General features: G+C 35.5%; 1 protein-coding gene across 5 annotated transcripts in view; it reads left to right on the top strand.

Moving 5' to 3' along the window:
- Nucleotides 1-25699, top strand: part of si:dkey-282h22.5 — a 38155-nt gene extending 12456 nt beyond the window's left edge. For 2 of the 5 annotated variants that reach the window (XM_087242021.1, XM_087242020.1), the window contains exons 4-7: nucleotides 20104-20317; nucleotides 20627-20738; nucleotides 23158-23284; nucleotides 25129-25675. In XM_087242021.1, coding sequence (XP_087098147.1) covers nucleotides 20633-20738; nucleotides 23158-23284; nucleotides 25129-25387 — 492 coding nt within the window. In that variant the 5' untranslated portion in view covers nucleotides 20104-20317; nucleotides 20627-20632 and the 3' untranslated portion in view covers nucleotides 25388-25675. 5 annotated transcript variants of the gene reach the window in all.
- Nucleotides 25700-27311: the final 1612 nt, after the last annotated feature.

Raw genomic sequence — 27311 nt, 5'->3', positions numbered from 1 at the left:
AATTGAAGTGAGGGTTTTTAAAGCTTACAGATAGATGGCTAATTTGTATGTCATTGACGCTTTTGGCACTTTTTTGAAGTATTTTCATAAGTTTTGTTTTTCCTGTAAGTGATTCAATAAATACCGTACCGTGACATTCATACCGAGGTATTACCGAACCGTGAAATTCTGATACCGTTACATCCCTAATATATATATATATATATATATATATATATATATATATATATATATATATATATATATATATATACACACATACATATATATATATATACATATATATATATGTATGTGTGTATATATATATATATATATATATATATATATATATACATATACAACAGTTCTGTCAGGTTCTCGAATGATTATTAGCTACTAGCCATGATATATATAAATAATATCAGCACCCGTACAGCCTCTTTACCCTTGTGTATTACTCCGCCCACATACAGCCAGCAAAAAGCAGACATTACAGATCTAAAGTTTAAAAGATGCTTGCTCCGCTGTTTAACTGTCATTATGATTTGAATCCAATGTGGAAGAAAGTAGTTCCTCATACAAAAGGGTTTTTGTGACTTTCCGTGTTTGATTTTGTTTTTATATACACAATTATGCCGTCAAACTGTTTTATAAATGCAATATCACACGAGTAGCAGTGCGATATGGCTGTATATCAGCACTGGTGTGGGCACTAAGGCACTCGGCCTGCGGCTTCGTGCCAACGCACGCCTCCCACCAGTGCCGATATACAGCCATATCGCACTGCTACTTGTGTAAAATTGCTCATATATATATATATATATATATATATATATATATATATATATATATATATATATATATATATACTTGTGTAAAATTGCTCATATATATATATATATATATATATATATATATATATATATATATATATATATATATATATATATGAGCAATTTTACACAAGTAGCAGTGCGATATGGCAGTATATATACAGTATATATATATATCCCTGAATATTTATCACAAACATTAAAATATATAATTGTTAGTGTAGTATTAATCTTTATAATAATTTGTTAGTAAATGCATATACATATGATTTAGTTATATAAATAGTTAGTAATTTTATATAATAAAGCATGATCTGTATAAAAAAGTGGTAGGTATTATTATTTATAATAATCTAAATATTATAATGGCTGTTATTATTAATTTTATTCGATCATGATTCATATTACTATTAATAAAAGTAACTATCCATTAAAATTATATATTAATATGATATACCCCAGAATATGAATCAGAAATATTATAATATATAATAATTATTGTAGTAGTAATCATTATTATATTTAGTATAATATATTAATATAAATATGATTTAGTTATTAAATACATAGTTATTAATTTTCTATAATAAAACATGTAACAAAAAGTATTATTAATATAATATTATCATAAACACCGGCTGTTTTAGCAATATTTAAGTAATCCTGCAAATATCTGCACTGCAAATCGTCTATGACGAATGAAGCATCTGAACTTTAGTCTGTACATTATAAATACTGTATCACTATTCAAAATGCATCAGTTTCTCTCTTGACATTTTGCCCGTCAGTACAAATTGATAATCGCTCAGACAGAATAACTGCTAGTCTGGTATTTTTTTGATGGAGTCTATGATATTTCTCCCCATTGTTATGCTGATAAATGAAGTCCACCTGTAAAAGCTGGCGGCGGGTTGGAAATCGTGTGCCAATCTGCACACGTCAGCCGAGATTCTGTGGCGCTTGCTGTAAATTTATCAAAACATATGCATTGCCTCGGCTCGGAGCCTGCTTTTTTAGAAGTATATCATTGGGAAAGTTTTGCAGATGATAAATTAGAGTAAAAACCTCAACGTGAAAGTCAGCATGCGACAGTAAAGGTGTCTGAAGTTCATTAATTCTCTTGCTGCTTCTGGCCTTACAAAGATTTCCATGTTTGCTCCTTTGCTTTTTTCCTGCTGGCTTGCCATATTTCCCTTCACTAGAAATACCCTCTAATTGACCCATAGATGAGCCCCGCCCCCTTAGTTACTGTTGCTAACTCAGACAAACAAGCAGAGTTGCTGACAATCTTACAGTGACAGCTGTCCAGGATCAACACTTACACGCGCACCGCAGGGGAAGATTAATTTAATGGTAACACTTTAGTTCACACTATTAATTACTGCCTTTTTATTTGCCTGTCATTAGGATATTAGCTGTTTGTTACACTGTAAAAATGATTTGACAAGTACAAATACATGGTTGCTCAGTGGTTAGCACTTTTGCCTCAAAGCAAGAAGGCCGCTGGTTCGAGCTCCGGCTGGGTCAGTTGGCATTTCTGTGTGGAGTTTGCATGTTTTCCCCATGTTGGCATGGGTTTCTTCTGGGTGCTCCGGTTTCCCTCACAGTCCAAAGACATGCGCTATATGTAGTTGAACTGAATAAACTAAATTGGCCATATATTGTATGTGTGTAAATGAGTTTGTATGGGTGTTTCCCAGTACTGGGTTGCGGCTGGAAGGGCATCTGCTATGTAAAACATATTCTGGTTCATTCCGCTGTGACAACCCCTGATGAATAAAGGGATTAGGCTGGAGGAAAATGAATAAATGAATGAAATACATGCATAAAATAAATTTTATGTCACTTTTTTTCTTATTTTATTAAATTATTTAGTGTTAAAATCATTTTGTTTAGGTATACAAGGTTTAGTGTAATATTTTAAGTCAGTTTGGCTTATGTAAGTTGACATGACTAAAAAATGTTATTTTATTTAACTAAATTTAAGGCAGTAAGGTTTTTTTACTATGTCGTTCTTATTCTGCGTAGCTAATTCTTCCCAATACTACTTCATTTATAATTATCAATAAGCATCAAATTAATTTAATAGTCCTAATTAATGGTTTGTTAATAGTGTGAAATGTACATTAAATGAAAGTTCTGGCATGTTAATTTACATTTAACTCACTTTGCTAGTGGCTTTTTACCTGTCTGTTATTAGGATAATAACTGTTTATTACACTGTAAAATATAATATTACAAAATATTAATATTACAAAAAGTCATGACATCAAATATTTTTAAGTTACTTTAACGTATTTTAATATGTTAATCAGGTTTCAACTAATCATTTAACAGTTTGACATAATTTTTTACGACGGTTTGACTAATGGAAGTTGAAATGACGAGAACATATCATTTGATTTGATCAAACTTAAGGTAGTTAGATTTTTATTTTTATTTTTTTTACTTATTCTGGATCTCTAATTCTATCCAATACAACTTAAATTTTAAGGCAACCAGTTTCAGGACATTATTGAGTTTACTCAACCTAAATCGAATCAAGTGCAGTAATTGGGTTGAAAGTTAATTACTATTTTAAGTTGAGTCAACTTTTATTTATTAATGTACTTCCTTGACAAATTGAATTAATAATCTTAATTAATGGTTTGTTAATAGTGTGACTTGTACATTAAAGTTTGACCAAATTCATTTACATTTAACTCACTTTGCTAGTGGCATTAATTACTGCCTTTTTACCTGCCTGGTAAGATATTAACTGTTTATTACACTATTAAAAAATTATAGGGCAAAGTCATTACAACAAGGGATTCTAAATTATTTCATCAGGTTTTAACTAACTGTATTTTAGTTATACAAGGTTTAACATAATATTTTAAGTCAGTTTGGTTAATGTAAGTTGAGTGACTTGAAAATTACTTGTAATTTGATTTTTATACAGTGTAGTGCTTATAAAGGATGATCTTCCTAATACTACTTCCTTAATAACTATAGATAAGCAGCCAATTGAATTAATAATCTTATTTAATGGTTTGTTTATAGCGTGAATTGTACATTAAAAGAAAGTTTGACCAAACTAATTTACATTTAACTCACTTTGCTAGTGGCGCTTCCCTTTTGTTGCTTATCTAAAGGACACCCTGTGTAACTTTATAGCAATTGGCATTAATTAACTTTAGCTGAAGTTAGCAGAGTTAAAAGCACTGTTGCTTTGACTTATCTAGAACATATGTGTATGGCATCCTTGTTGATTTTTTTGATGTTAAAGGAATAATTAACCACAAAAATGAAAACTAGAGCTATAATTTACTCACCCTTAAGCATCCTGTGTATATAATCTTTTTCTGTCAGACAAACATAGTTGGAGTCGTTTTAAATAGGATCTTTCATGCTGTATAATGATGTTGAATGGTGACCCTTTTTTTGACGTTTTCAAAAGTGCATGAATCCAAACCATTATAAAACTAATCCATACACCATCAAATGGTTGACACATGTCTTATTAAGCAGATTGAAGTGTTAAAAACTCATTTATGAAGCAAAAAAAGAGATAGATAGGGTATAATAAAAACTCCGCTACTTTCATTTGGTTGCTTGTCATTCGATTTAAATAGGTTTTCACTCAGATTTTCTTGCACCTGGCAACCCTGCTTGTCAGTTTTCCTTTATATCTGCATTTATTTTAGGACACTGATTGTTTCTCTTGTGTGGAAGTAGATGTTGATCACCTGTGAACATCTCTTATGGTTGTATATAGAGCGAGAAGCAACTACTGCTACTTGAAACTGTTTATAATCAGCACTAACAGGAATCAGTGACTCAATCAGACCACAGTCGCAGTGTATTTTCTCTGTTGTTTTTATTCTCCCTAGAGATATGGCATGTGCGTTTGATTACTCTTTTCATTTCATCATGCAATGGACTGATTATGGGCTTCTCAGTGGTGGATTTAAGTAACAGAAGTGACTGCATCAGATTTGCCTCAGTAAGTTTACAATTGATATGTTTTTTCTTACAGTTTACAAATACAGCTCAATCTCTAACTCGCATTCATTCACTACTTAATAACCCATGACATTTCATTTTAAAGCATGTCTGTGAATGTCCAGAACGGTTTAGTCAGTATTTCTCAGTGTGCCAAGAACAATGTTTTTTTTTCTGTAAGTAAGTCGATCACTGATTTGTTTTCCCTCATCTCAAAAGTGAGCTTTATTAGCCAATAATCAAATGCTTAAGTTTATGTCCCAGAAAATGAACAGTAACAAGAATTACTTTGACATTACCACTTTAGCGATACACATTTTTTATTCACCCATTGCTTGTCTGCTTGTAAATGTGCTTTCTCTTTAAATAAGTATTGAACATGTCGCATTTTGTCCTGGAAATAATATTTCTAAAGGAGCTGTTGACATGACATTTAAGTGTAATATCAATGGAATGACACAAAAAGAAAGTCCTGAACTACTGAAATGTATTTAATACTTTATATGTAAGGCTTTTATGGTGCTGGCAGCTTAAAGACGCCTCTTATATGGAGAATGAAGTCACATGCAGTGCTAAGGTGGAAGTTTTTTAGACTTCAAAAGAGAATTTTGATGATTCTGTGGCTCTCGTCTATCAGATCTGATCTTCATTTTGTATTTTATATTGGATTGAAGTCAGGTGATTGGCTGGGCCATTCTACAGCTTGATTTTCTTTCTCTGAAAGCATTTGAGAGTTTCCTTGGCTGTGCTTTTGGATCATTGTCTTGCTGAAATGTCCACTCTGGTTTCATCTTCATCCTCCTGCTAATGTAGATGTTGGACTAAAGCAGCTCATACTCATTTACAATGAAGAAGTGCAGAGGGTTGCTGAAGAACTAGTGAGAGATTTCAGTTGCTGTCTGGGCTTTCCAAATATTTCTACACCTTCCTTTCTTCTTGTGTTCAATACTTTTTCCCTGTGTCATTTTATTATACTACACATACCTTCATTTCTAAACTAATTAGTTTTGTTTTCTTTGCATATATGGATATTTTTGTTTGTTACCGACATCCAGTGAAAATTTCAAGTGAACAGCACCTTTAGAAATATATGTTTTTTTCAGAAAAATGGTGACGTGTTGAATACTTATTTCCTCCACTGTATCATTTTTTTGTTGTCTTTTTGTTGGCTTTTTATTTCCCTATTTGGATGTTATTTTTGAGTTTCTGTTCTAAGCGTCTTGCATTTTAAAAAAAGACTTCAGTTTGAACCATGTGGTCAGTTTTATGATGCCACCTTAAAACAAAATGAAGTTGTTGACTTTACAGGAGAAAGATGAGGAGAGGAGGGTCCTCAGCAGGCATCTTGTTGTCAAAACGACATAGAAAACGCATCAGAAATGCAGATAATTTGATGTCAGTTTGATGTGAAAGACATTGGCATCAAAAACACTATCCTCTAATCTATTTTGACCCCATTGTTAGATGCCAATTTTGGCATCAAATTGTTTGGCATCAAGTACATTTGTCATTTGGAATTAAAGCTTTAAGATGAATACAACCCTGATTCAACCCTATTCAAATACTTTTTGTGTCATTTTTGTGGTGAAAAGGACGCCAAGGTTTTGACATTAAGGTTTTTGATGTTGTTTTCATATCAAGGTGCCAGCACATGTATTTAACATTTTATTTATTTCAAATTTGAGGTAGTAGTTTATTTTATGTCCTGCAAACCTATAATGCAATCATTTTATAGATTTGACTCTCACGTCACATTGGCATGACAATTTTTGAAATCCTAATTTGCAATCCTTTTTTAAGTGTTTTAGGCTTTTATATTGCATTACAGGCCCCTGAAATCAGAAACAGTAAACAATCAGCCCACAATATCATGCAAATGTCATGTTTGATGTAACTCATATACAATTGAAGTCGAAATTATTAGCCCTTCTGGGATTTTTAAAAATATTTTACAAGTGCTGAGATGTTCTTCAAACACATTTTTAAACTACAGTTTTAGTAATCCGGAGAGGCAGTGGCGCAGTAAGTAGAGCTGTCGCCTCACAGCAAGAAGGTTGCTGGTTCGAACCTCGGCTCAGTTGGCGTTTCTGTGTGGAGTTTGCATGTTCTCCCTGCCTTCGCGTGGGTTTCCTCCGGGTGCTCCGGTTTCCCCCACAGTCCAAAGACATGCGGTACAGGTGAATAGGGTAGGCTAAATTGTCCGTAGTGTATGAGTGTGTGTGTGTGAATGTGTGTGTGGATGTTTCCCAGAGATGGGTTGCAGCTGGAAGGGCATCCGCTGCGTAAAACTTGCTGGATAAGGTGGTGGTTCATTCCGCTGTGGCGACCCCAGAATAATAAAGGAACTAAGCCGACAAGAAAATGATTAAATGAGTTTTAGTAATTCATTACTCATACTAATTTCTTTTGTCCTTGCCATGATGACAGTACAATAAAATTTAAGCTTAAGTCATTTAGCAAGATATTATAAGTGCAATTTAAATGATTAATTAGACAAATCAATGGACAACAGTGGTTAGTTCTGTAGCCCATCATAAATATAACAATCTTTATATAATCTCTGACCATATAGCCCTTTTAAAATTTTTGAAAGTTATTTTGTATTCTGGCCAAACTAAAAGAAACGACTTTCTCTTGAAGAAAAAACATCAAAGTGAATACTGTGAAAAGTGTATTCATATACAAAGCAATAACTGAACTTGAGATTGTTAGGAGATCACCAGCCAAACCCAAAACAAGCGACCGATAATTGCTAAATCTTTGTACAGAAATGTGCAACATGTCATGGGTTTTCACATATTCAAAAGTGGGATGATGTGCCCTGTCAAAACTATGGCTTGCTTCTTTTGGTGGCATGTTTTTCTGTCGATCTTTTTGCAGGTCATATTTATCAGGAAGTTTTCATGACTTTTTGAACAGGTAATGGGTGAATGTGTTCAAAGCAAGAAAATTAAAATATAAAAAGAGTGAAAACATGGCCGGCACCTTAGTCTTGGGCCTTAAATACACTTATTTTAATATCTGCATAGTCGTACCATCACAGCTACAGCTCTGTGTAACCAGAGAATGGCATGAGAAGGCAAGCGAGAGAGCGAGAAACCTTTGAAAAACACAGCGAGTGGGCCAGATTATTCTTTTCTGGCACCCGGATCTCGGTGTGGTGTCATTATTTCCATAAGTCCATGCTGGCTTGTTCTGCTGGCCGGGCCTGTGCATTGGATCAGAGCGTATGGCTGATGATTAGTGCAGGATCCAGGAGCTTCAGGCGGGTCAGAGGTGGAAGAAATGCCTGCTGTTTTTACCTTCTTCATAATTTGATTAGTTTGACAGTGTTCTGCAACTGCTGAACACAGATCAGTTGCAGGTTGTGCTTCTGGGGTTAATGGATTTTAAGAGGGAGCAGCCTCCCTTAAAGATGGAACACACATGAATCTCGTGCTTCCTTCCTATTCCCGTTTGTGCTTCCTCTGTGGCTTTGTTGTCAGACTTTTTTCATGTGAAATTACATCCGTGAGCTCTATTGATGCCTATTGCCGGGACATTCTAAGACCTTCGGGAGGAATTTATTACTGGGATGTCCACGAGATTGCGCAAGTACATAAGTCTGTTTGAATGTGCATCTCACGAAAAAGCTCATGTGCAGATTGTAAATCAAGAGAAAAAAACGCAATAATTTTCAGAAATATGTTTTTACATGGAAAAGGTGAGGCATAAAGGGAAAAGCATAGATCTATCAAGTGTCCATCCATCTGTCCATCCATTCATCTTTTCTTCTTTTCTATCCATCCATCCGTCTTCTTTTCCATCTGTCCATCCATCAGTTAGTTCTTCTTTTTCTTATGCGTCTGTCTATACCTCTCTTCTTTTATCCATCCATCCACCCTTGTATTTTCATCCATCCATCTTTTCTTCTTCTTTTCCATCCATTCATCCATCCAGTCTTCTTTTTTTCCATCTGTCAGTCCATCCATTCTTTCTTTTTCAATCTATCCATCAATTTGATATTTTTTCATCCCTTTCCTCATCTATGTATTTATCCATCCATCCATCCATCCATCCATCCATCCTTTTTTATCCATCCATCCATCCATCCATCCATCCATCCACCCATCCATCTGTTTTTATCCATCCATCTATCCATCTCATCTATTTTTTATTCATCCATCCATTAATCAATTTTTTAATCCTTTCATCCCTCCGTCTTTTTTATCCATCCATCCATCCATCCATCCATCTATCTGTTTTTACCATCCATCTATCTATCCATCTCATCTATTTTTTATTCATTCTTCCATTAATCAATTTTTTTATCCTTTCATCCATCCATCCTTCTTTTACTCATCCATCCAACCAACCATCCATTCATCCTTTAAAACATTCTTCTATCCATCCATTCATCCAATTATCAATTCCTCTTATCCATCCATCTATCCCCTCCATTCTTTTTTCAATCCATCCATTCTTTTATATATCCAGCCATCCAACTATCCATCTTTCAATATGTCCCATCCACTTTTCTTTTATCCATCCATACTTCCATCCATGCATCCATCCAACCATCCACCCATCTCATCTATTTATCATCCATCCATCCATCCATCCATCCATCCATCCATCCATCCATCCATTTATCATTTATTCATCCATCCATCCATCCATCCATCTATTCTTTTATCCATCCATCCTTCTTTTACTCATTTACTCATTCTTCTTTTATCCATCCATCCATCCATCCATCTATCCTTCTTTTATCCATCCATTCATTTTTCTTTTATCCCTTCATTTACCCAATTATCTATCCTTTTTTAATTTATTCTTTTTTGTCCATCCATACTTCCTTTATTCATCAAACCATCCATTCTTCTATTATCCATCCTTTCATCCATGTTTTATCTATTTATCCATACAGTTGTCCATCCATCCATCCATCCATCCCATCCATTCGTCTTTTATCCATACATCCATTCTTTTATCTACCCATCCCTTTACCTATCCACTTATCCATTCTTCTTTTATCATCCATTCATCCATCCATCCATCCATCCTTTTATTATCTATCCATTTATTTTTATTTTTTTCATCCATCTGTCCATTCTTCTTTTGTCCATCCATATATCCCCTCCATTCTTCCTTTATTTATCCATCCATCCATTTTTCTTTTATCCATCCATCCATCCATCCATCCATCCATTGTTCTTTTATCTATCCATCCGTCTGTGCATACTTGTATTTATTCATCCATCCATTCTTTTTTATCCATCTGCCCATCCATATATCTATCCATCAATTACATTCATTCTTTTTATCTATCCACCCATAGCATCAATTCTTATATAAACATCCCTCCATCTCATCCATTTTTCTTTTTTACCCATCCACTGATCAATCAATCCATTCTTGTTTTAACTACCCATCCATCTATCCCACCTCTTCATCCCGTTTCAGTTCTGGTTCAGCCTGTATTCACACGCCTGTGATCTTTAATCAATATAACCATCTGAACATTTGGCCACAGGTAAAACATTTACTAATATGTAGAGATCTTTAGCAGCTTTTTCTGTACTAATATGCAGTTTCTCTTGCTTGTGAAGAGCCTTCAACGTAGAATGTTGATGCCTCACGTTGTTTTTGTAACTGTGAACAGGTAATACCAATCTGCTTTTGTTGTTGCAGTATTGCTACGCTTCTAACTGGAGCGGATCCAGACATTTTCCAAAAACTCAAGGCCCTCCAGAAGACGCTGATCTCTCCTGCATTCTCACACTGACCGGTTTGGATTGGATTAGCAGTGCATGTTTGTTTATAGAGGATCTCTTTTCAACGCAGGTGGAAATTCATCTCTCACTTTCTGCTTTATAGATTTCTCAAGCATGACCTTGGATGAATCTGAAGGGTTTGTAAGCCATCCTTTCACCTTTAATCATGTCAGTTTTAAGACTCCATTAGGCCCAGAGTAGTCTTCTGATAGTTCTTTGGCCAAATTTACACAATATTTTCTTTTTGTTTAGAGGGAAAACTTTTAAAGCTCTTGTACAGTCTGTAATTTGTTGTAGCAGTGGGATTCGACTGTGTCCGTATGTGTTCTGCATCATGAATCTTTTTTCTGGTCCATATGTTGCAAACTACATTTTATCTGTCCATAATACTTTGCTCGCTCAGCCAAAATGACTAAATCACTCAAGCTTTTCTGAAGCATTTGAAGACATATCCAGGTGTTTGAGCTAGTGATACCCTTCCATCAAGAGGAGACAGTATTAATGTATTTTCATATTATTATTCCTCATGCGTAGTATTACTCCAGCCCAAACTTTCCTGGAGCACAAATCCCACATATCTATAGAAACCAAAAAATCATTTAATGGCAAACTGGTGACTTGGGCTATTGCTAGACACTTAAAGGACTAACATCATGATGCTGAGTAGTGCTAATTGTTTTATTAAATCTTTGAATTTTTAGTCAATTGTCTACGCAAGGCAAGACAGATTTATTTATATAGCATATTTCATGCACAATGGGAATAGTATGAAAGTGCTTTACATAAGCTAGAAGATTAAAGGGATCATTAAATAATCACACATCAAGTATAACCAAAGACCCAAGACATGTCACTCGTATAGTTTTGAATAGGGAAAAGTCTAACAGTCAATATGGTGAATGAATATGCGCCTGGCACGTGCACACATAGGGCTCAACCTGTGCAGTGCACGGGCCCTTTTTAGTCTTGGATAGAAAGAGCCCTTCCAAAATGAACCCGGGTTTGGCAGAGGTGGCCTCTTCTTTAAGGTGGCGCAGAAGGTTTGGGCCAGATGTAATGTATTATTTGGCCCAAATGTTAAAAATTGATATGTGAGCCACGTCTTGACCTACATTTAAAAATACAATAAAATCATTTTTGAGTAAAGAAAAATATTTGACTAATCAGGTTGCTTCGAGAAAAGCACACCTATAGAGTGCTTAAAGCATAATGCTTTGTGGTATTATCAATTTCATTGCAATTGTAGCAAGCCAACCTATCTGGCCCAGTTCAGGCCCAGTTTTGAGTTATTACTTGGCTGAGACTTGACCCAGTTATGGTCCATGTTTGGCTCTTGTCTGAAAGCCAGACTTGAATTCTCTGTGGCATGTGGGCCAAGCAAAACCTGATTGTGTGGGCCAGAACTGGGCCAGAGATATTTTGCTGTGTGGGTGACGTTTCTCTGGGGAGAGAAGCTTGAACCAGATGTATGCTTTTACGAAAGTTTTTGTGGGCAACAAACACATTGGAATCTCAGCAAATACTTGCTTCACAGACATAAGAAATGTATCCACATAAAGCTTGAACTCTGCACTTTTAAACGAACCCACAACACTTAAAAAACAAAAGTTTTCTAATTTTGTAATCTGTTTGAAACAAGCGCGAGGTACAGTCCCGTTCTGTCAAACGCACATCACATGGCAGCAGTAACTGCTCAAACGCACACAAACTTGTAAACAAAGAGTCGCCGTCATTTCTGGAAGGGATTCACCATCAAAACCAAGTTGTGAATTACTTCCAGAGACCAGCGCGATCTGACAATCATTATCCAGATGATGATTGATACTGGTGAGGCAGTGGCGCAGTGGGTAGTGCTGTCGCCTCACAGCAAGAAGGTCGCTGGGTTACTGGTTTGAACCTCGGCTCAGTTGGCGTTTCTGTGTGGAGTTTGCATGTTTTCCCTGCCTTCGCGTGTGTTTCCTCCGGGTGCTCCAGTTTTCCCCACAGTCCAAAGACATGCAGTACAGGTCAATTGGGTAGGCTAAATTGTCCGTAGTGTGTGTGTGTGAATGTGTGTGTGGATGTTTCCCAGAGATGGGTTGCGGCTGGAAGGGCATCCGCTGCGTAAAACCTTGCTGGATAAGGTGGCGGTTCATTCTGCTGTGGCGACCCCGGATTAATAAAGGGACTAAGCCGACTAGAAAATGAATGAATGAATGATTGATGCTGCGTCCCAATTCACATACTAATACTACGCCCTAAAAGTATGCACTAAGTGTATATTTTTTTAGTGTGTAACAGGAGATTATCCAAGCTTTGGGTCATACTTCTTCCCCGTTAACAAATCGCTATGTAGCTTAGTTACGTCCTCTATCAATCATCTCGACACATCATCCACATTTCTTTCATATTTAGTAACCAACCTTATTGGAGAAGCAGCAGCAGGATATTTTGCCGTTTGGGAGTGTTTCATGCAAAGAAATTTCCCCAGGTCTTTGATAATTATGCGTTCAGAAGTTAATGTCCAAACATATCTTGATATAAGTTCACATTGTTGTTGTAGATGAAATACAACACGGAAAACACAGTTTTAACATCTTCTAGTTGGCTAGATATTAATTAACAGTCATTTAAATAACTTTACCAAAGACTCTTGACTCGACGGTTGGTCTCGTGTGTTTGCCATGTTTGTAGTTTGTTTACACTTTTCGCCCTTGTTTGTAGTTCTAATCAATTTCACTTCAAACGTGAAATGTATTGTGGGGAATATCTGCGGTTCGAGTATGGACGGTTCTACACTTTTAATTTTTATGTGAAATAGTAAACCATCCGGGAACTTTGGCATATTCTTTTTAACATACTATGGTGTAGGACATACTAATTCTGTTTTTAAATACTATTTACGAATTGGGACGCAGCACAAATGTGTAACATGTCTATAAATGAGATTGGTGGCATTATCTCTGTCCTTTCGTGTGCGCATACACATTAGCTCGGGCAAACCTGAAAAAATACTGATTTTGTTTGATTTGAATGTTTAGAAACGAAACTTATGAGACTGTTGTTTAATTTTATTGGTGATTCCAAATGTAATGTAACCGTAATCAGGTCTTGACATTAACACCCGCCAACTCGCCAAATGCGGGTAGATTTCTGCTATGGCGGGTAAGACAGCCGTCCCCACTAGCCACTTTGGCTGGTTGAAAATAATTTTTAGATTGTAGTTGTCTTAAAAACAGGGTTCGACAATACAGATCGCCTAATATGCGTGCAAATGTGATCACAGAATCGAGAACTGACAAACACATGACATGACTGATCACTCGCATGCACTGTTTAAAAGCCAGCACATCTCCCTTTTACTTGCATGAAGCAACTGTGCCTAGAGAAAACACAACTAGTCAGATATCTTTGAAATAGACTAGGCATAAAGCGATGGTCATGCATCAACAGTCCTGCTGCTTTCAAAAGCACAAGGTTTAAATATATATATATATATATATATATATATATATATATATATATATATATATATATATATATACATACATACATACATACATACATACATACATACATACATATATATATACATACATATACATACATACATACATACATACATACATATATATATATATATATATATATATATATATATATATATATATATATATATATATATATATATATATATATATATATACATACATACATACATACATACATACATATATATATATATATATATATATATATATATATATATATATATATATATATATATATATATATATATATATATATATATATATATATATATATATATATATATATATATATCCCCCTTTGTAAGCAGCAGCGGTCACTGCTTTCGTTTTAATTATTCTTTAAACAGATTATTAACAGGCCCAACATTAACTGTGTTTACGTGATTATCCTTTCATTATCACACACAGTATGTTTTTAACCTGTTTTCTTTTGCTTACAGATGTTTTTGTTAATGTGGTATAATGATCATTTTTTACAATAACATTGATTTAATAGGTTAATTCCGCATTTATGTGTAGTTAACTGCTGATCTGGGACAGTTGGTCAGGACAGACTGCTGAGCATATTTTAGCTACATGACAATAATTCTTTTAAATGTCAATTTTTAAAAAAAAAGAAAAGTATTGTTGAATTAAAAAAGTGCATGTATACAACTATATTTTGCTTGTTTTGACACGTTATTTAAAATTTGTGGCTAAGAAATAATAATTTCTTTGTTTGTGTTGTGGTCAGAGATTAATTTAGTTAATCCTTCATTTTAAGCTCTGAAAAGTCATGTGAAATAAAAACGTATTTCAATGCCACACAACCCATTTGCTCGTGCACATTGAGAAAGCTCATACACAACACACGCACACAAAAAGTGAAATGACTGAGGAGGTATGTGGACATAACACAAAATCCAAATCAAGTCATTTTAGCATGCCAAAGTCAAATTTATGCATATAAAATATATTTTCCCAACAACAAAAATGTGGCTAGTGAAAATGGCGAGTGGCTAGTGATGTTGGAAATCTACTAGCCACAGTGGCTGGTGATCAAAAAAGTTTATGTCAAGCCCGGATCGTAAGCTCGGCGAACAGTTTTGGAAAATTTGATGTTTCCCCATTCAGATGGAATGCCTTCGCATACTGCCCGAGAGGCATTTCAAAGATGGCTGCTGAGTGGAATGACTTGCCATGACTTGAAATGACTTAAAAAAAAGTTTGCAATGATTATAAACAGATTAAAATGTAATAAAATGTGTTTAAAAAGAACAATAATCTTAAAAAGCATTAAGTTTTTAAAAAGTAATCATTTTGTTATTGCATTCTTCAGTTTACATGTTTATGGGCAAATCCTGCTTCATTCTATGGCATTTCGATTTTTATAAAATCATTGAAAGCTGTTTGGATTTTGTGATCTTGTCACCAAGACTGGTGATGCATAATATTTGATTGATTCTGGGAACATTTCTGGTCATAGCACTTTGTCTGGCATGCTGTCATGCCGATGAATGCCTTTAAACTGATACAAGAAGAGACACAGCCAAGCTTTTATTTGTTTCGAATGCTGAATTACGTAATGCTCTCCTGACTCTGGGGATCTGCCCTGGGCAGAGCATTTCTGCACACTTTCAGAACATGCAGTTTATGTAATGCTCACAAGTTCAATGAAGAACCTTCGTGTTCTCGCAAGGGCCCGCCAAATATGATCCAGAATATCTATTTTAGCTGAAAACAGTTAAGTAATGTCACATGAGTTCTGAGCACAATGAAGTCACGTTATCAGAACTGGGGAAAAGAGCACTTCCCTAAAAACAGCTACAAGGCACATGCGAAACTGTTTGTAACTGTGTAACTCGTGGAAGTCCTTATGGATCTAAAGGCAATTGGTTTACTACGATTCTAGAGTTTACTTTAAAAAATAAAGAGAGTGGGAGAGTTGTCTAGTGCATTTAATCAATAACACAAATGAGTTGCGTTCTTAAAGGAACACTTTAAATCTTTACGGTTTTATCATTTTTTTTAACCATTCAATCTCTTGGTCCACCAGGAACACTTGTAGCTTAGCATAGCATAAATCATTGAATCAGATTAGACCATTAGCATCTCACTCAAATTTTTAAAAAGGATTTTCGATACTTTTTCTATTTAAAGCTTGACTTTTCTGCAGTTACATTGATGAAAAAATAAAACGTTGCTTATTTAAAGCTCTTACAAATAGAGGGAGATGCTAATGGTCTATTGGGAGATGCTAATCCAATTCAATGATCTATGCTAAGCTAAGGTAAATGAGATATTTAGAAGTATTTTGGAACCAGGTACTAATTGACTTCACTGAAAAAATGTTAGATTTATTATTTTTTAAGACAAGTGGTTGCAAACCATGTACATGGGCTGAATTTAAACAACCAAATTAAATTAGGTAATGTTCAACTCAATTTGTTTGCTTAAATTCAGCCTATACAAATTGTTTGCAACCACTATACCTTAGAAATCCAATTAATCATTTTTAGTGCTTTTTCTCTAAATGTTTTCTCTACCTAGGATGTTGCTTCAAACATTCTTCAAAATATCTTCTTTTGTATTCAGCATAAAAAGAGTGTGGGTAAAATTAAACTTTGGGGTAAACTATCTCTTTAAGATACAGTAAGTTCAATTCATTTTTTTTTTTGTTTATTATCAGTTCGGTATGTTTTAAACAACAGTACAATCTATTGAACTATGTATAAACATTAATTTTAATTAATGTTGAAAAGTTGTTACGCTGAATTACTTGTGGAAGTCCTTTGGATCTAATGGGTATTGGTTTACTATTCTTGTAGCGTTTACTTTAGACAATAAAGAGAGTGGGAGAGTTGTCTAGTGCATTTAATGAATAACACAAATGAGTTGCGTTCTTAAAAGAACACTTTAAGGCTTTATAATTTTTTAAAATCTTTCAGCCGATCTCTGGGGTCTGCTGGGAAAACCTTTAGCTTAGCTTAGCATAAATCATTGAATCAGATTAGACCGTTAGCATCTCACTCCAAAATATGAGTTTTGAATTTTTTTTTCTTTTAACAGCTTGACTCTTCTGTGGTTACGTTGTGTACTAAGACTGATAAAAAATAAAGTTATTTAAAGCATAGAAAAAATTAAGCGAGATGCTAATGGTTTAATCCGATTTAATGATCTATGCTTAGCTAAGTTAAAGGAGATATTTAAAAGAATTATGGAAACAGGTAATAATTTACTTCACTGAAGATTTATTAATTTAGTTAAGGTAAGTAGTTGCAAACAATGTATATGGGCTGAATTTAAACAACAAAAATCTAATTTAATTTAATTCAACTTAATTTGTAAATTCAGCCTAAATAAATTGTTTGTAGCCACTCACCTTAATTTTACATACAATTAAACACTTTTTTCAGTGCTCTTCTCATAATTATTTCCATACTAAAGATATAGCTTCCAACATTCTACAAAATATCTTATTTCATATTCATCATAAAAAAGATAACATGAGGGTATAGGTAAATGGAGAATACATTTCAATTTTGAGGTGAACTATCTCTTTAAGATGATTGAAAGGGACACTAACTCATTTTTGTTGTTGTTTATTACTGTAGCTGCTCAGTATGTTTTAAACTGCAGTGCAATCTATTGAACACTGTATTAACATCAGTTTATATTAATGTTGAAAACATCTCTGCATGCGCGATTTAGCTGTTTTCATAAATAAAACTATGTGGAGAACGATGTTATATGATTGAAGATGAAACTCTGAACACCCTCAAAGAAAAATAGCTAAGATCAAACAGTGCACCCGTAATCCATACTAACGCCTCATCTGCTGTTCAGCCGTGTTTTTCCTGTTCCTCCTCTGCATTTTTTTGCCAGGCCAGATTCTGATGCGATATTTCATTCTTCCCTATTACAGTCTGCTAAATTTCGTACTATTTACAGATTGTCTGTGAATGCAGCTTCAGGTTGTGTCGGTGTCTCCGGTCAGGTCCAGATGTTGAGCAGACCACGATTATAGTGACATCAAACCCTGGAGCTGATCCCAGACCTCGAAATTATGCTGATAAAACGGTACTTAACTCTTCTGTCACAGTGAATGAGGGAGATCCTCTATGTTTTGTTGTTTAGCGAGTGTCTCGTAGGAGCTTTTTACTGTAGCTTTAAAAAGAAGCCATTTATGAATAAGAGAAATCACCTTCACAGACCATGGCTGTTAACCCTTACTGCTCAAACTGACTACCCTTTCATTATGTTCGTGGCGGTTTTTGCCCCATTGATTTTCATTATAACCACATTTTTTGATTGCAAAGCCATGATAGCATATAATCATGATTTTTTTATTTACTGGTGGATTTCACTGTTGGGAAGAGGTAAAAATTTTCATTTTTTTACTGTTGATCATCAGTTAGAATCCACAAAAAGCTTAGTTTCTGGATTTTATATGGACTTGTGCCGTATTTAATGTTATACTTTATATTTACTATTGCCATATATTTTATATTTACACATAACTTGAAAACATGTAGTACAAAAACATTTGCAATTTGCAATTAGGAAAGTATTGTGTAGATAACAATTACTTTACGTTTTACCCAAACGCTCCAAAAATGCTGGTTGTTTTAACCCAACATTGGGTCAAATTTGGTCAAACTCAAACATTGGGTTAAAAAGTCTCATTTAAATGCACCCAAATGACCCAACATTGGGTTAAAAAAACACCCAGCAATTTTTTGTGTAATTACCTGCAGTTATATCTTAAGATAAAAAAATAAAAAAAAAACTGGAGGGTTTTGTTTTAACCCAAAGTTTTATCCAAACTGTTAGGTTTGTCCACATTTGATCTAATATTGGGTTAAAACACTCAGCATTTCTTTATTTACCTGTATTTACCTGCAGTCCCTTAATATATGACACAAAAATAAAATAAAAAAAATTATAAATAAAAAAACTGCTGGGTTGTTCTAGCCTAAAGTTGGGTCAAATATGGTCAAATCCAACATTTGCTGTTTTTCAATTAATCAATTTAAACAGCATTTTAATCCAAACTGTTAGGTTTGTCCATATTTGATCTAATATTGGGTTAAAACACCCAGCATTTCTTTGTTTACCTGTATTTACCTGCAGCATCTTAATATATGACAAAAAAAAAAAAACTACTGCTGCGTTGTTTTAACCCAAAGTTGTGTCAAATATGAACAAATCCAACATTTCATAACTTTTTTTTTTTTAATCAATTTAAACTGCATTTTAATCCAAACTGTTAGGTTTGTCCATATTTGACCCAACATTGTGTTAAAACACCCAGCATTTTTTAGATACCTGCAGTATCTTAGGATATTACACACTAAAACAATCTACAACTGCTGGGTTGTTTTAACTCAAAGTTGGTTTAATTATGGACAAATCCAACATTTGATTAATTTTTTTTTAAATAATCAATGTAAGTAGCATTTTTATCCAAACTGTTTGGTTTGTCCATATTTGATCTAACATTGGGTTAAAAACCCAGCATTTTTAGAGTGCATTTACCTGCAGGATCTTAAGATATGATAGAAAAAAAAAAACCCTGTTGGGTTGTTTTAAACCAAAGTTGGGTCAAATATGGACAAATCCAACAGTTTGCTTTTTTTAAAAAGTCCATTTAAATAGCATTTTTATCCAAAACTGTTGGGTTTCTTCATATTTGACCCAACATTTGGTTAAAATACCTAGCATCTTTTCATTTACCTGTATTTAACTGCAGTATCTTGAGATAATACACACTCAAAAATCAACAAAGACTTCTGGGTTATCCCACAGTTGGGGCAAATATTAACAAATCCAACATTTGCTATAGTTTTGTCCGAAACTGTTGGGTTTTTCTCCATTTTTGACCCAACATTGTGTTATAAAATTTGACTGTTTTTTATTATAACGTTTAAGTAGCATTATTTTTAAACCAAACTGTTGATTTTGTCCCTATTTACCCCAAATTTTGGTAAAATAACCGAGCATTTTTTTTAAAGGTGCAGTAATATAGCATTTTCCTAGGTTTCCACATGCAGATGAGGATTGAGAATAAGAGCGGTGATGTCATGGATCTGTGCTGCGTCTGTTTAATGGGCGGGAGCAGGTCGAGGGCAGGATTCTGAAGCGTGGTATATTACTATAAGAGCAGACGCAGTAAAATGTTCCTTCACTTCAACCACAACAACAGGGATTACTCTGCTGACCATTGGAACCAACTCCCAGCACAAGACCTGAGGTATTTACCCTGGACCACAGCTCAGATATTACTCCAGCTCTCAATATGACCTTTAACTATTCCAGCACTTTTACATTTGACAGATGCTGCGCGTTATCATGCAGCTGCTCAGTATTTATTTACGCTGCACACACACTCTGTCAACAACTGCACACACAATCTGTTTACCAGAGCCGTCAATGAAGCAAGCCCTTCAGCAGATTATATTTAACTCAATCCAGCGCTGAAATGCTCTTAAATGTGTGAGGCACATGCTGGAGGTCTTGAGTAAATGTCAGCCTGCTGTGTGACACTGGTGTTGTTTCACAGAGGAGGATGAAGATGAGGATGAAGTTTGCTGTGAACCTGCTGTCTCTGCTGTGTCTGTCTGCTGCTGCACAGAAGAAATGGACCCAGGAGACGTCTGAGTGGGACCACCGAGGTAAAATTCTCCTAAACTTTATTCGCATTTTCTTTTATCATTTGGCAGAGGTGATGTGAAACGGTGTAAGAAAAATCATAACAGATTTTATAGAGCAGTTGTTCTGAGATGTCCAAGTGTTACGCTCATAAAAGCAGTTTATTTTTGGCAATGATTGTTCCGTGACAATCTGTGAAAAAAGGATTCAGTAAAAGGTTCTTTAGTAGATGATTTTTTTTTTTGTGAAACATTTTTATTCTGTTCTTTACACTTAGAAGATCTCTTGTAAAAGTTGTTTGCTGGAAAGATTCTTTATAGAACCAAAATCACAGCTCTTTTATAGCATCATAGTAAAAACTTCCTTTAGTTTTGAGAGTGTTTAGTCAAATACTGCTAAAATATTGCAGAGGATTGATTCTTTCTTTATTGATATATTAATAAAAGATGTTTATCTATCTATCTATCTATCTATCTATCTATCTATCTATCTATCTATCTATCTATCTATCTATCTATCTATCTATCTATCTATCTATCTATCTATCTATCTATCTATCTATCTATCTATCTATCTATCTATCTATCTATCTATCATCGTCTGTCTGTCTGTCTGTCTGTCTGTCTGTCTGTCTGTCTGTCTGTCTGTCTGTCTGTCTGTCTGTCTGTCTATCTATCTATCTCTATCTATATACTCATCGGCCACTTTATTAGGTACACGGTCTAAAATTTCTAATCAGCTAATCCGATGGCAGCCCCTCAGTGCTTTTAGACATGGTCAAGACGAGGTATGCAGAAGAGCATCTCTGCATGCACAACACATCCAACCTTGAGGCAGATGGGCTACAGCAGCAGAAGACCACATCGGGTGCCACTCCTGTCAGCTAAGATCAGGAAACTGAGGCTACAATTCACACGGGCTTACCAAAATTGGACAATAGAAGATTGTAAAAATGTTGCCTGGTCTGATGAGTCTCCATTTCTGCTGTGACATTCGGATGGTAGGGTCAGAATTTGGCATCAACAACATGAAAGCATGGATCCGTCCTGTCTTGTATCAGCGGTTAAGGCTGGTGGTGTAATGGTGAGGGGGATTTTTTCTTGGTACACTTTGGGCCCTTTAGTAGCTATTGAGCATCGTGTCAACACCACAGCCTACATGAGTATTGTCGCTGACCATGTCCATCCCTTTATGACCAAAGTGTAGCCATCTTCTGATGGCTACTTCCAGCAGGGTAACGCACCATAAAGTGTGAATCATCTCAGACTGGTTTCTTGAAAATGACAATGAGTTCACTGCACTCACATGGCCGCCACAGTCACCAGAGCTCAATCCAATAAAGCAACTTTGGGATGTGGTGGAACAGGAGATTGGCATCATGGATGTGCAGCCGAAAAATCTGCAGTAACTACGTGATGCTATCATGTCAATATGGACCAAAATCTCTGAGGAATATTTCCAGTACCTTGTTGAATCTATGCCATGAAGGATTAAGGCAGATCTGAAGGCAAAAGGAGGTCCAACGCTATCTAACGTGGACCTAATAAAGTGGCCAGTGAGTGTGCAACATCAAGTCGCGTAATTAGCTGTTTTTTTTTTACAGCTGAAAATAAATTAAACCAAAAGTCTAGGGGCAATAAGGTTCCATTAGCAGCATCCGCTTGCACGTGAATGACAAAGGTAACGTACTACGTACTAGTAAGGTGTACCTAATAAAGTTAAATGTTGTTTTGCCTTTATTTTATATACATTTTTATTAGTCTCTGCAGTGCATATCAATGGTTATAGGTTTTTCATTTTGCATGAACTTTTTAAGACATGTTGAGCTTTTCTTTGAGGAACCAAAAAAATGTTTTTTAATTGCATCGCTGCAAACTCCTTCCCCCCTTTTTTCCAGAAAAAAAAGATTCAGAAATGATGTAAGATACTGGCGTAAAGGATGTACGATTAAATTAAGATCTAAGTACTGAACTTGTGTGACGGTATGATCTTGTATCAATGTGTTGTCGTAGACTTCCAAAATCTGTTGTTTTTTTTTGTTTACTTCTGTTGAACACAAAAGAAGATATTTTGAAGAATGTTGGAAATAGGTAACCACTGACTTGCATAATATTTTTTTTACTCCCCACTGTGAATGTCAATAGTTACAGGTGTTTTTTATTTTGCATGAACTCTTTAAGACATATTGGGGTTTCTCTTTGAGGAACTAAAAACATCTCTTTAATCGTGTCTCTGCAAAACCCATATTTTATTATTATTATTTTTTACAGAAATTATGTAAAACACCAGCATAAAGGATGTAAAATTTAATACAGAACAATCTCAAAGTTATGAATTTGATAGCACAAGGACTGAAGTCACTGAAATAAACCTCTTTCAGCACAAATGATGATTTTCTTTTAATAGAAACTCAATATTTATTTATTTTTCTACTTGTTCCAGAAAAAACAAATGGCAGAAGCTGTTCAAACCTGACACAGGTACTGGACAACTGGAAATACGCCATCATGTACCAGGTGAAGGACATGCTGGTCAACGATCATGCCTCCATCCTGCCAGAATACATCAGGTGTGGCGTGAAATCTTAAAATTGTCATTGCGAGGTGTTTGTTTTCATGAAGTTGGTTTGATACTGAAGTCCTGTCCTGTCTAAGAGCATCTGCTCAATTTCTCTGTGACATTTTTCTTTCAGTTTCATATTTGCACAGCCACTAGAGAACATTATGATCGCATGACAAAAAAGGATATGATTAGTAAATCAAAAAATGCTGCGATGAACTGAAATGAACCACCTAATCTGCACAATATGCCGTCGTCTTTAGGTGCAGGATGTTTGATCCGAAGCCTGAAATCTGCTCCGCAGCTTCATGCACTATTAATCACGCATGAAAGACTTGCGCGCATAATTACGACCTCGTTTCAAAATAGTACTGCTATAGATTATGGTTCATATGCTGATTTCAGTTCCCAGTGCAATATGTCAATAAGGTTTGCATTTAGGTCCTTCTTCTAAATCCACACAGTTTATCACTTGAGACAAACAAAGTGATTAAAAAATAATGTGCATTCTGGCAACACAGTGGCGCAGTAGGCAGTGCTGTCGCCTCACAGCAAGAAGGTCGCTGGTTCAAGCCTCGGCTGGGTCAGCTGGTGTTTCTGAGTGGAGTTTGCATGTTCTCCCTGCGTTTGCGTGGGTTTCCTCCTGGTGCTCTGGTTTCCCCCACAGTCCAGACATGCGGTACAGGTGAATTGGGAAGGCTAAATTTTCCGTAGTGTATAAGTGTGTGTGGATGTTTCCCAGAGATGGATTCCAGCTGGAAGGACATCCGCTGCGTAGAACGTGTGCTGGATAAGTTGGCGGTTCATTTCGCTGTGGTGACCCCAGATTAATAAAGGGACTAAGCCGAAAAGAAAATGAATGAATGAATGATTGAATGAATATATTAATTCTAATCAGTGATTTCTAATAATTTCTTTTGAAAGATAAATATTCTTAAAGTGTGTGTTGCTATGATGCTCTGTGTAGTCACTAGGCTGTGACTTACTAGCCCAAATCAAATGGAATCTTAAGCAAACCATATTACTTACGAGAAATTACTCAGGTGATAATTAATATCTAAATTTAATGCAAAAGTTTACCCCAAAAAACTCTCAAAAACAGGGGACCATTGCCCACCATTATATGAATGACCAAAGACAAACTCAGCTAGAAATCTTCTCTGATGCTGTATTGAATCAAAATAAAAAGCTGTCTACATCTTCAATGACCTGAGCGTGATTATTAACTCTAAAATGAACTGTAAATTCACATTTTTGGGTAAACTATCCCTAGTTATTATGCCTTTTTTTGTTTATTTTTTTGGACCAAAATTTATTTTATTTTACACAGACCTTATTACTAGAATGGCAGAGTCACTCGCTGTCTTCAAGAAACGACTAAAAACTCAACTATTTGGTCTCCACTTTCCCAATCTGCAATTGCCTCTCTGGCTCCACCACTAACTGTAATACTATATATATATATATATATATATATATATATATATATATATATATATATATATATATATATATATATTTACTAATGCTTTGCTTCTTATACTTTACACACCTGAAACCTGCTAACAGCACTTCATTGTTGCTCTTGTCCTTTCTTGTCCTCATTTGTAAGTCGCTTTGGATAAAAGTGTCTGCTAAATGACTAAATGTAAATATAAAGTATTTGTCTTAAAGACAGCCTAATGTACAAATTAATGCCTTTTTTAAATTGATATTTTTATTTTTTAAGTTTACAAACAAATTATTATCCCTTATTAATGCTTGAGTTGTGGGAATTCGAAACAAAAAGCCATAAGATTTTTATTTTCACCCACATGCATACGTTTAATGTTTTGTTTCTTGCGTTGTGCACAGGATCCAGCCCCTCTCGGATGCAGTGGGAGAGCTTTACAAGCAGTTCAACGCTCTGAAGGAGAACCTGGCCGAGCTAACCAGCAAGTTTGACAAAGTGGAAAGCTTCGTGGACGAGATTCAAGCAGGAAAGCTTCCTAAGCCAAAACTCTGGATGCCTCCGAGACTCCCAGTCAGGAGAATCCCAGTGAAGAGTGCCGTGAAAGTCCCAGGTAAAACAGTGTGGGCTCAGAGGAGAGCCAGAAGAGGACCTGGTACTTAGCAGATTGTCAGTAAATCAGTGGACTCGATCTGGAGACGCTTTTCTTAAAGCAGATGAGCCTGCCTGATACTCACATACTGGGAATTACAGTGTTTTATATCACGAAACGCTTTAAGAAAGATTATGCATATGAAAAGACAGTGGGTTATTTGTACTGTATATAGCAGAGGTTGACAACTATGTATGCATAAGAGATTAACAAATGTGTATATTAGATCATATAGATACATTCATGCTTTATTATCAGAGATGTTGTAGTACTAAAAACAATAAAATAATTAAAAAGTTTTTTTTTTCATCTTCAAAACCCCCCATATAACAACCATTGAGCTTATAATGTGCCCGTAAATACTGTAGACATAGGTTTGTATTACAATTATGTGTCTGTTTTTAGCAAGCTTAAGGCACAGCTTACGATTGCTAAACAATATACCATGGATATTTACATTAGATGTCGCCTACGCTATTGCTGTCTATTGGAAGGAATGCATCAATAGAGCCATTTTGGTACAGGGTAGCGCTCCTTTGAAATAATTGTGAGACCAAGGTGCAGTGTAGGACTGACAATCCAGAGCCATAGATATATACACATATACACATATAACTATGTAAGAATCTTTTGATTCTCACATCAATAACATTCAATTCAATTCAATTCAGCTTTATTTGTATAGCGCTTTTACAATGTAGATTGTGTCAAAGCAGCTTCACATAAATGGTCATAGTAACTGGAACAGTGTAGTTCAGGTTTTAGTGTTTAAGTTCAGTTCAGTTCAGTTTAGCTCAGTTCAGTGTGATTTAATCATTACTGAGAGTTCAAACACTGAAGAGCAAATTCATCGATGTGTAGCTCTACCAATCCTGAACCATGCGAGGCAGTGGCGACAGCGGAGAGGGAAAAAAAACTTCACCTGATGGGAGTGAAGAAAAAAAACCTTGAGAAAACCAGACTCAGTTGGGCACGACCATTTTAATTTCTCCGCTGGCCAAAAGTCTTGTGCAGAGCTTCAGTCACCGCGGTGACTGAGGAAGATGGAATCACCCTGCTTACTTCCACCTACACAACATTTACCATCTCCGCCCTTCCCTTACCCCTCATGCCACTGCTGTTTTTCGTTTATAGCCTTGTCACACCTCGTTTAGATTACTGCAACTCTCTTCTCTTTGCTCTCACACATAAATTCCTCCGTAAGCTTCAGTTGGTCCAGAACTCAGCTGCCCGTATCATCACCAGAGCCCCTTCTTCTCATCACATCACCCCTGTCCTGCAGAAGCGTCATTGCTTACCTGTTCATTTTCGAATTGATTTTAACATTCAAGCCATCCACAATCTCGCCCCTCCATATTTGTCTGCCCTCATCCTCGGTTGCACATTTCTGTTCCTTCTCTCACCCTGTGATCTTCTTCCTCCCTCCACTTGTCTGTTCCCTCTGCTTGATTATCGTCCATGGGCAATAGAGCATTCAGCCACTCTGCTCCGCGGCTTTGGAACTCACTACCACCTGCCATCAGAAACATTGACTCCCTTACACTGTTCAAATCAAGACTCAAAACCCACTTATTTAAGATGGCTTTTAATACTTAAATAATTTTATCTGCACTATTGCTGTGTATATTTTATTTTTTCTCTTGTTGTTTTATTGCTCTTGTTGATTGTGTGGTGTCCTTGAGTTTGCCAAAAAGGCGCCTTTAAATAAAATGTATTATTATTATTATTTTATGATCAGGAGTTTTCCCGGTGGTCAGTGTGTAAATATTTTTTTAAATTGCGAAAATGATAATTTTACATCACTTTTCCACATCGATTGATAAGTGACCTCTTGGGCATTGCCTACAAGGAGAATGTATTATCCTTCCTACCTGTTAAATTTGATCTGTGTCCTGAAACACACCCCTTCTCCTGCTAGCTCTTCTCATTCTAACC

Source organism: Danio rerio, chromosome 3 (genome assembly GCF_052040795.2).
Source record: "Danio rerio strain M-AB ecotype USA chromosome 3, GRCz13ab, whole genome shotgun sequence".
NCBI classification, from domain to species: domain Eukaryota; kingdom Metazoa; phylum Chordata; class Actinopteri; order Cypriniformes; family Danionidae; genus Danio; species Danio rerio.
This window is presented reverse-complemented; position numbering and strand designations above follow the sequence as displayed.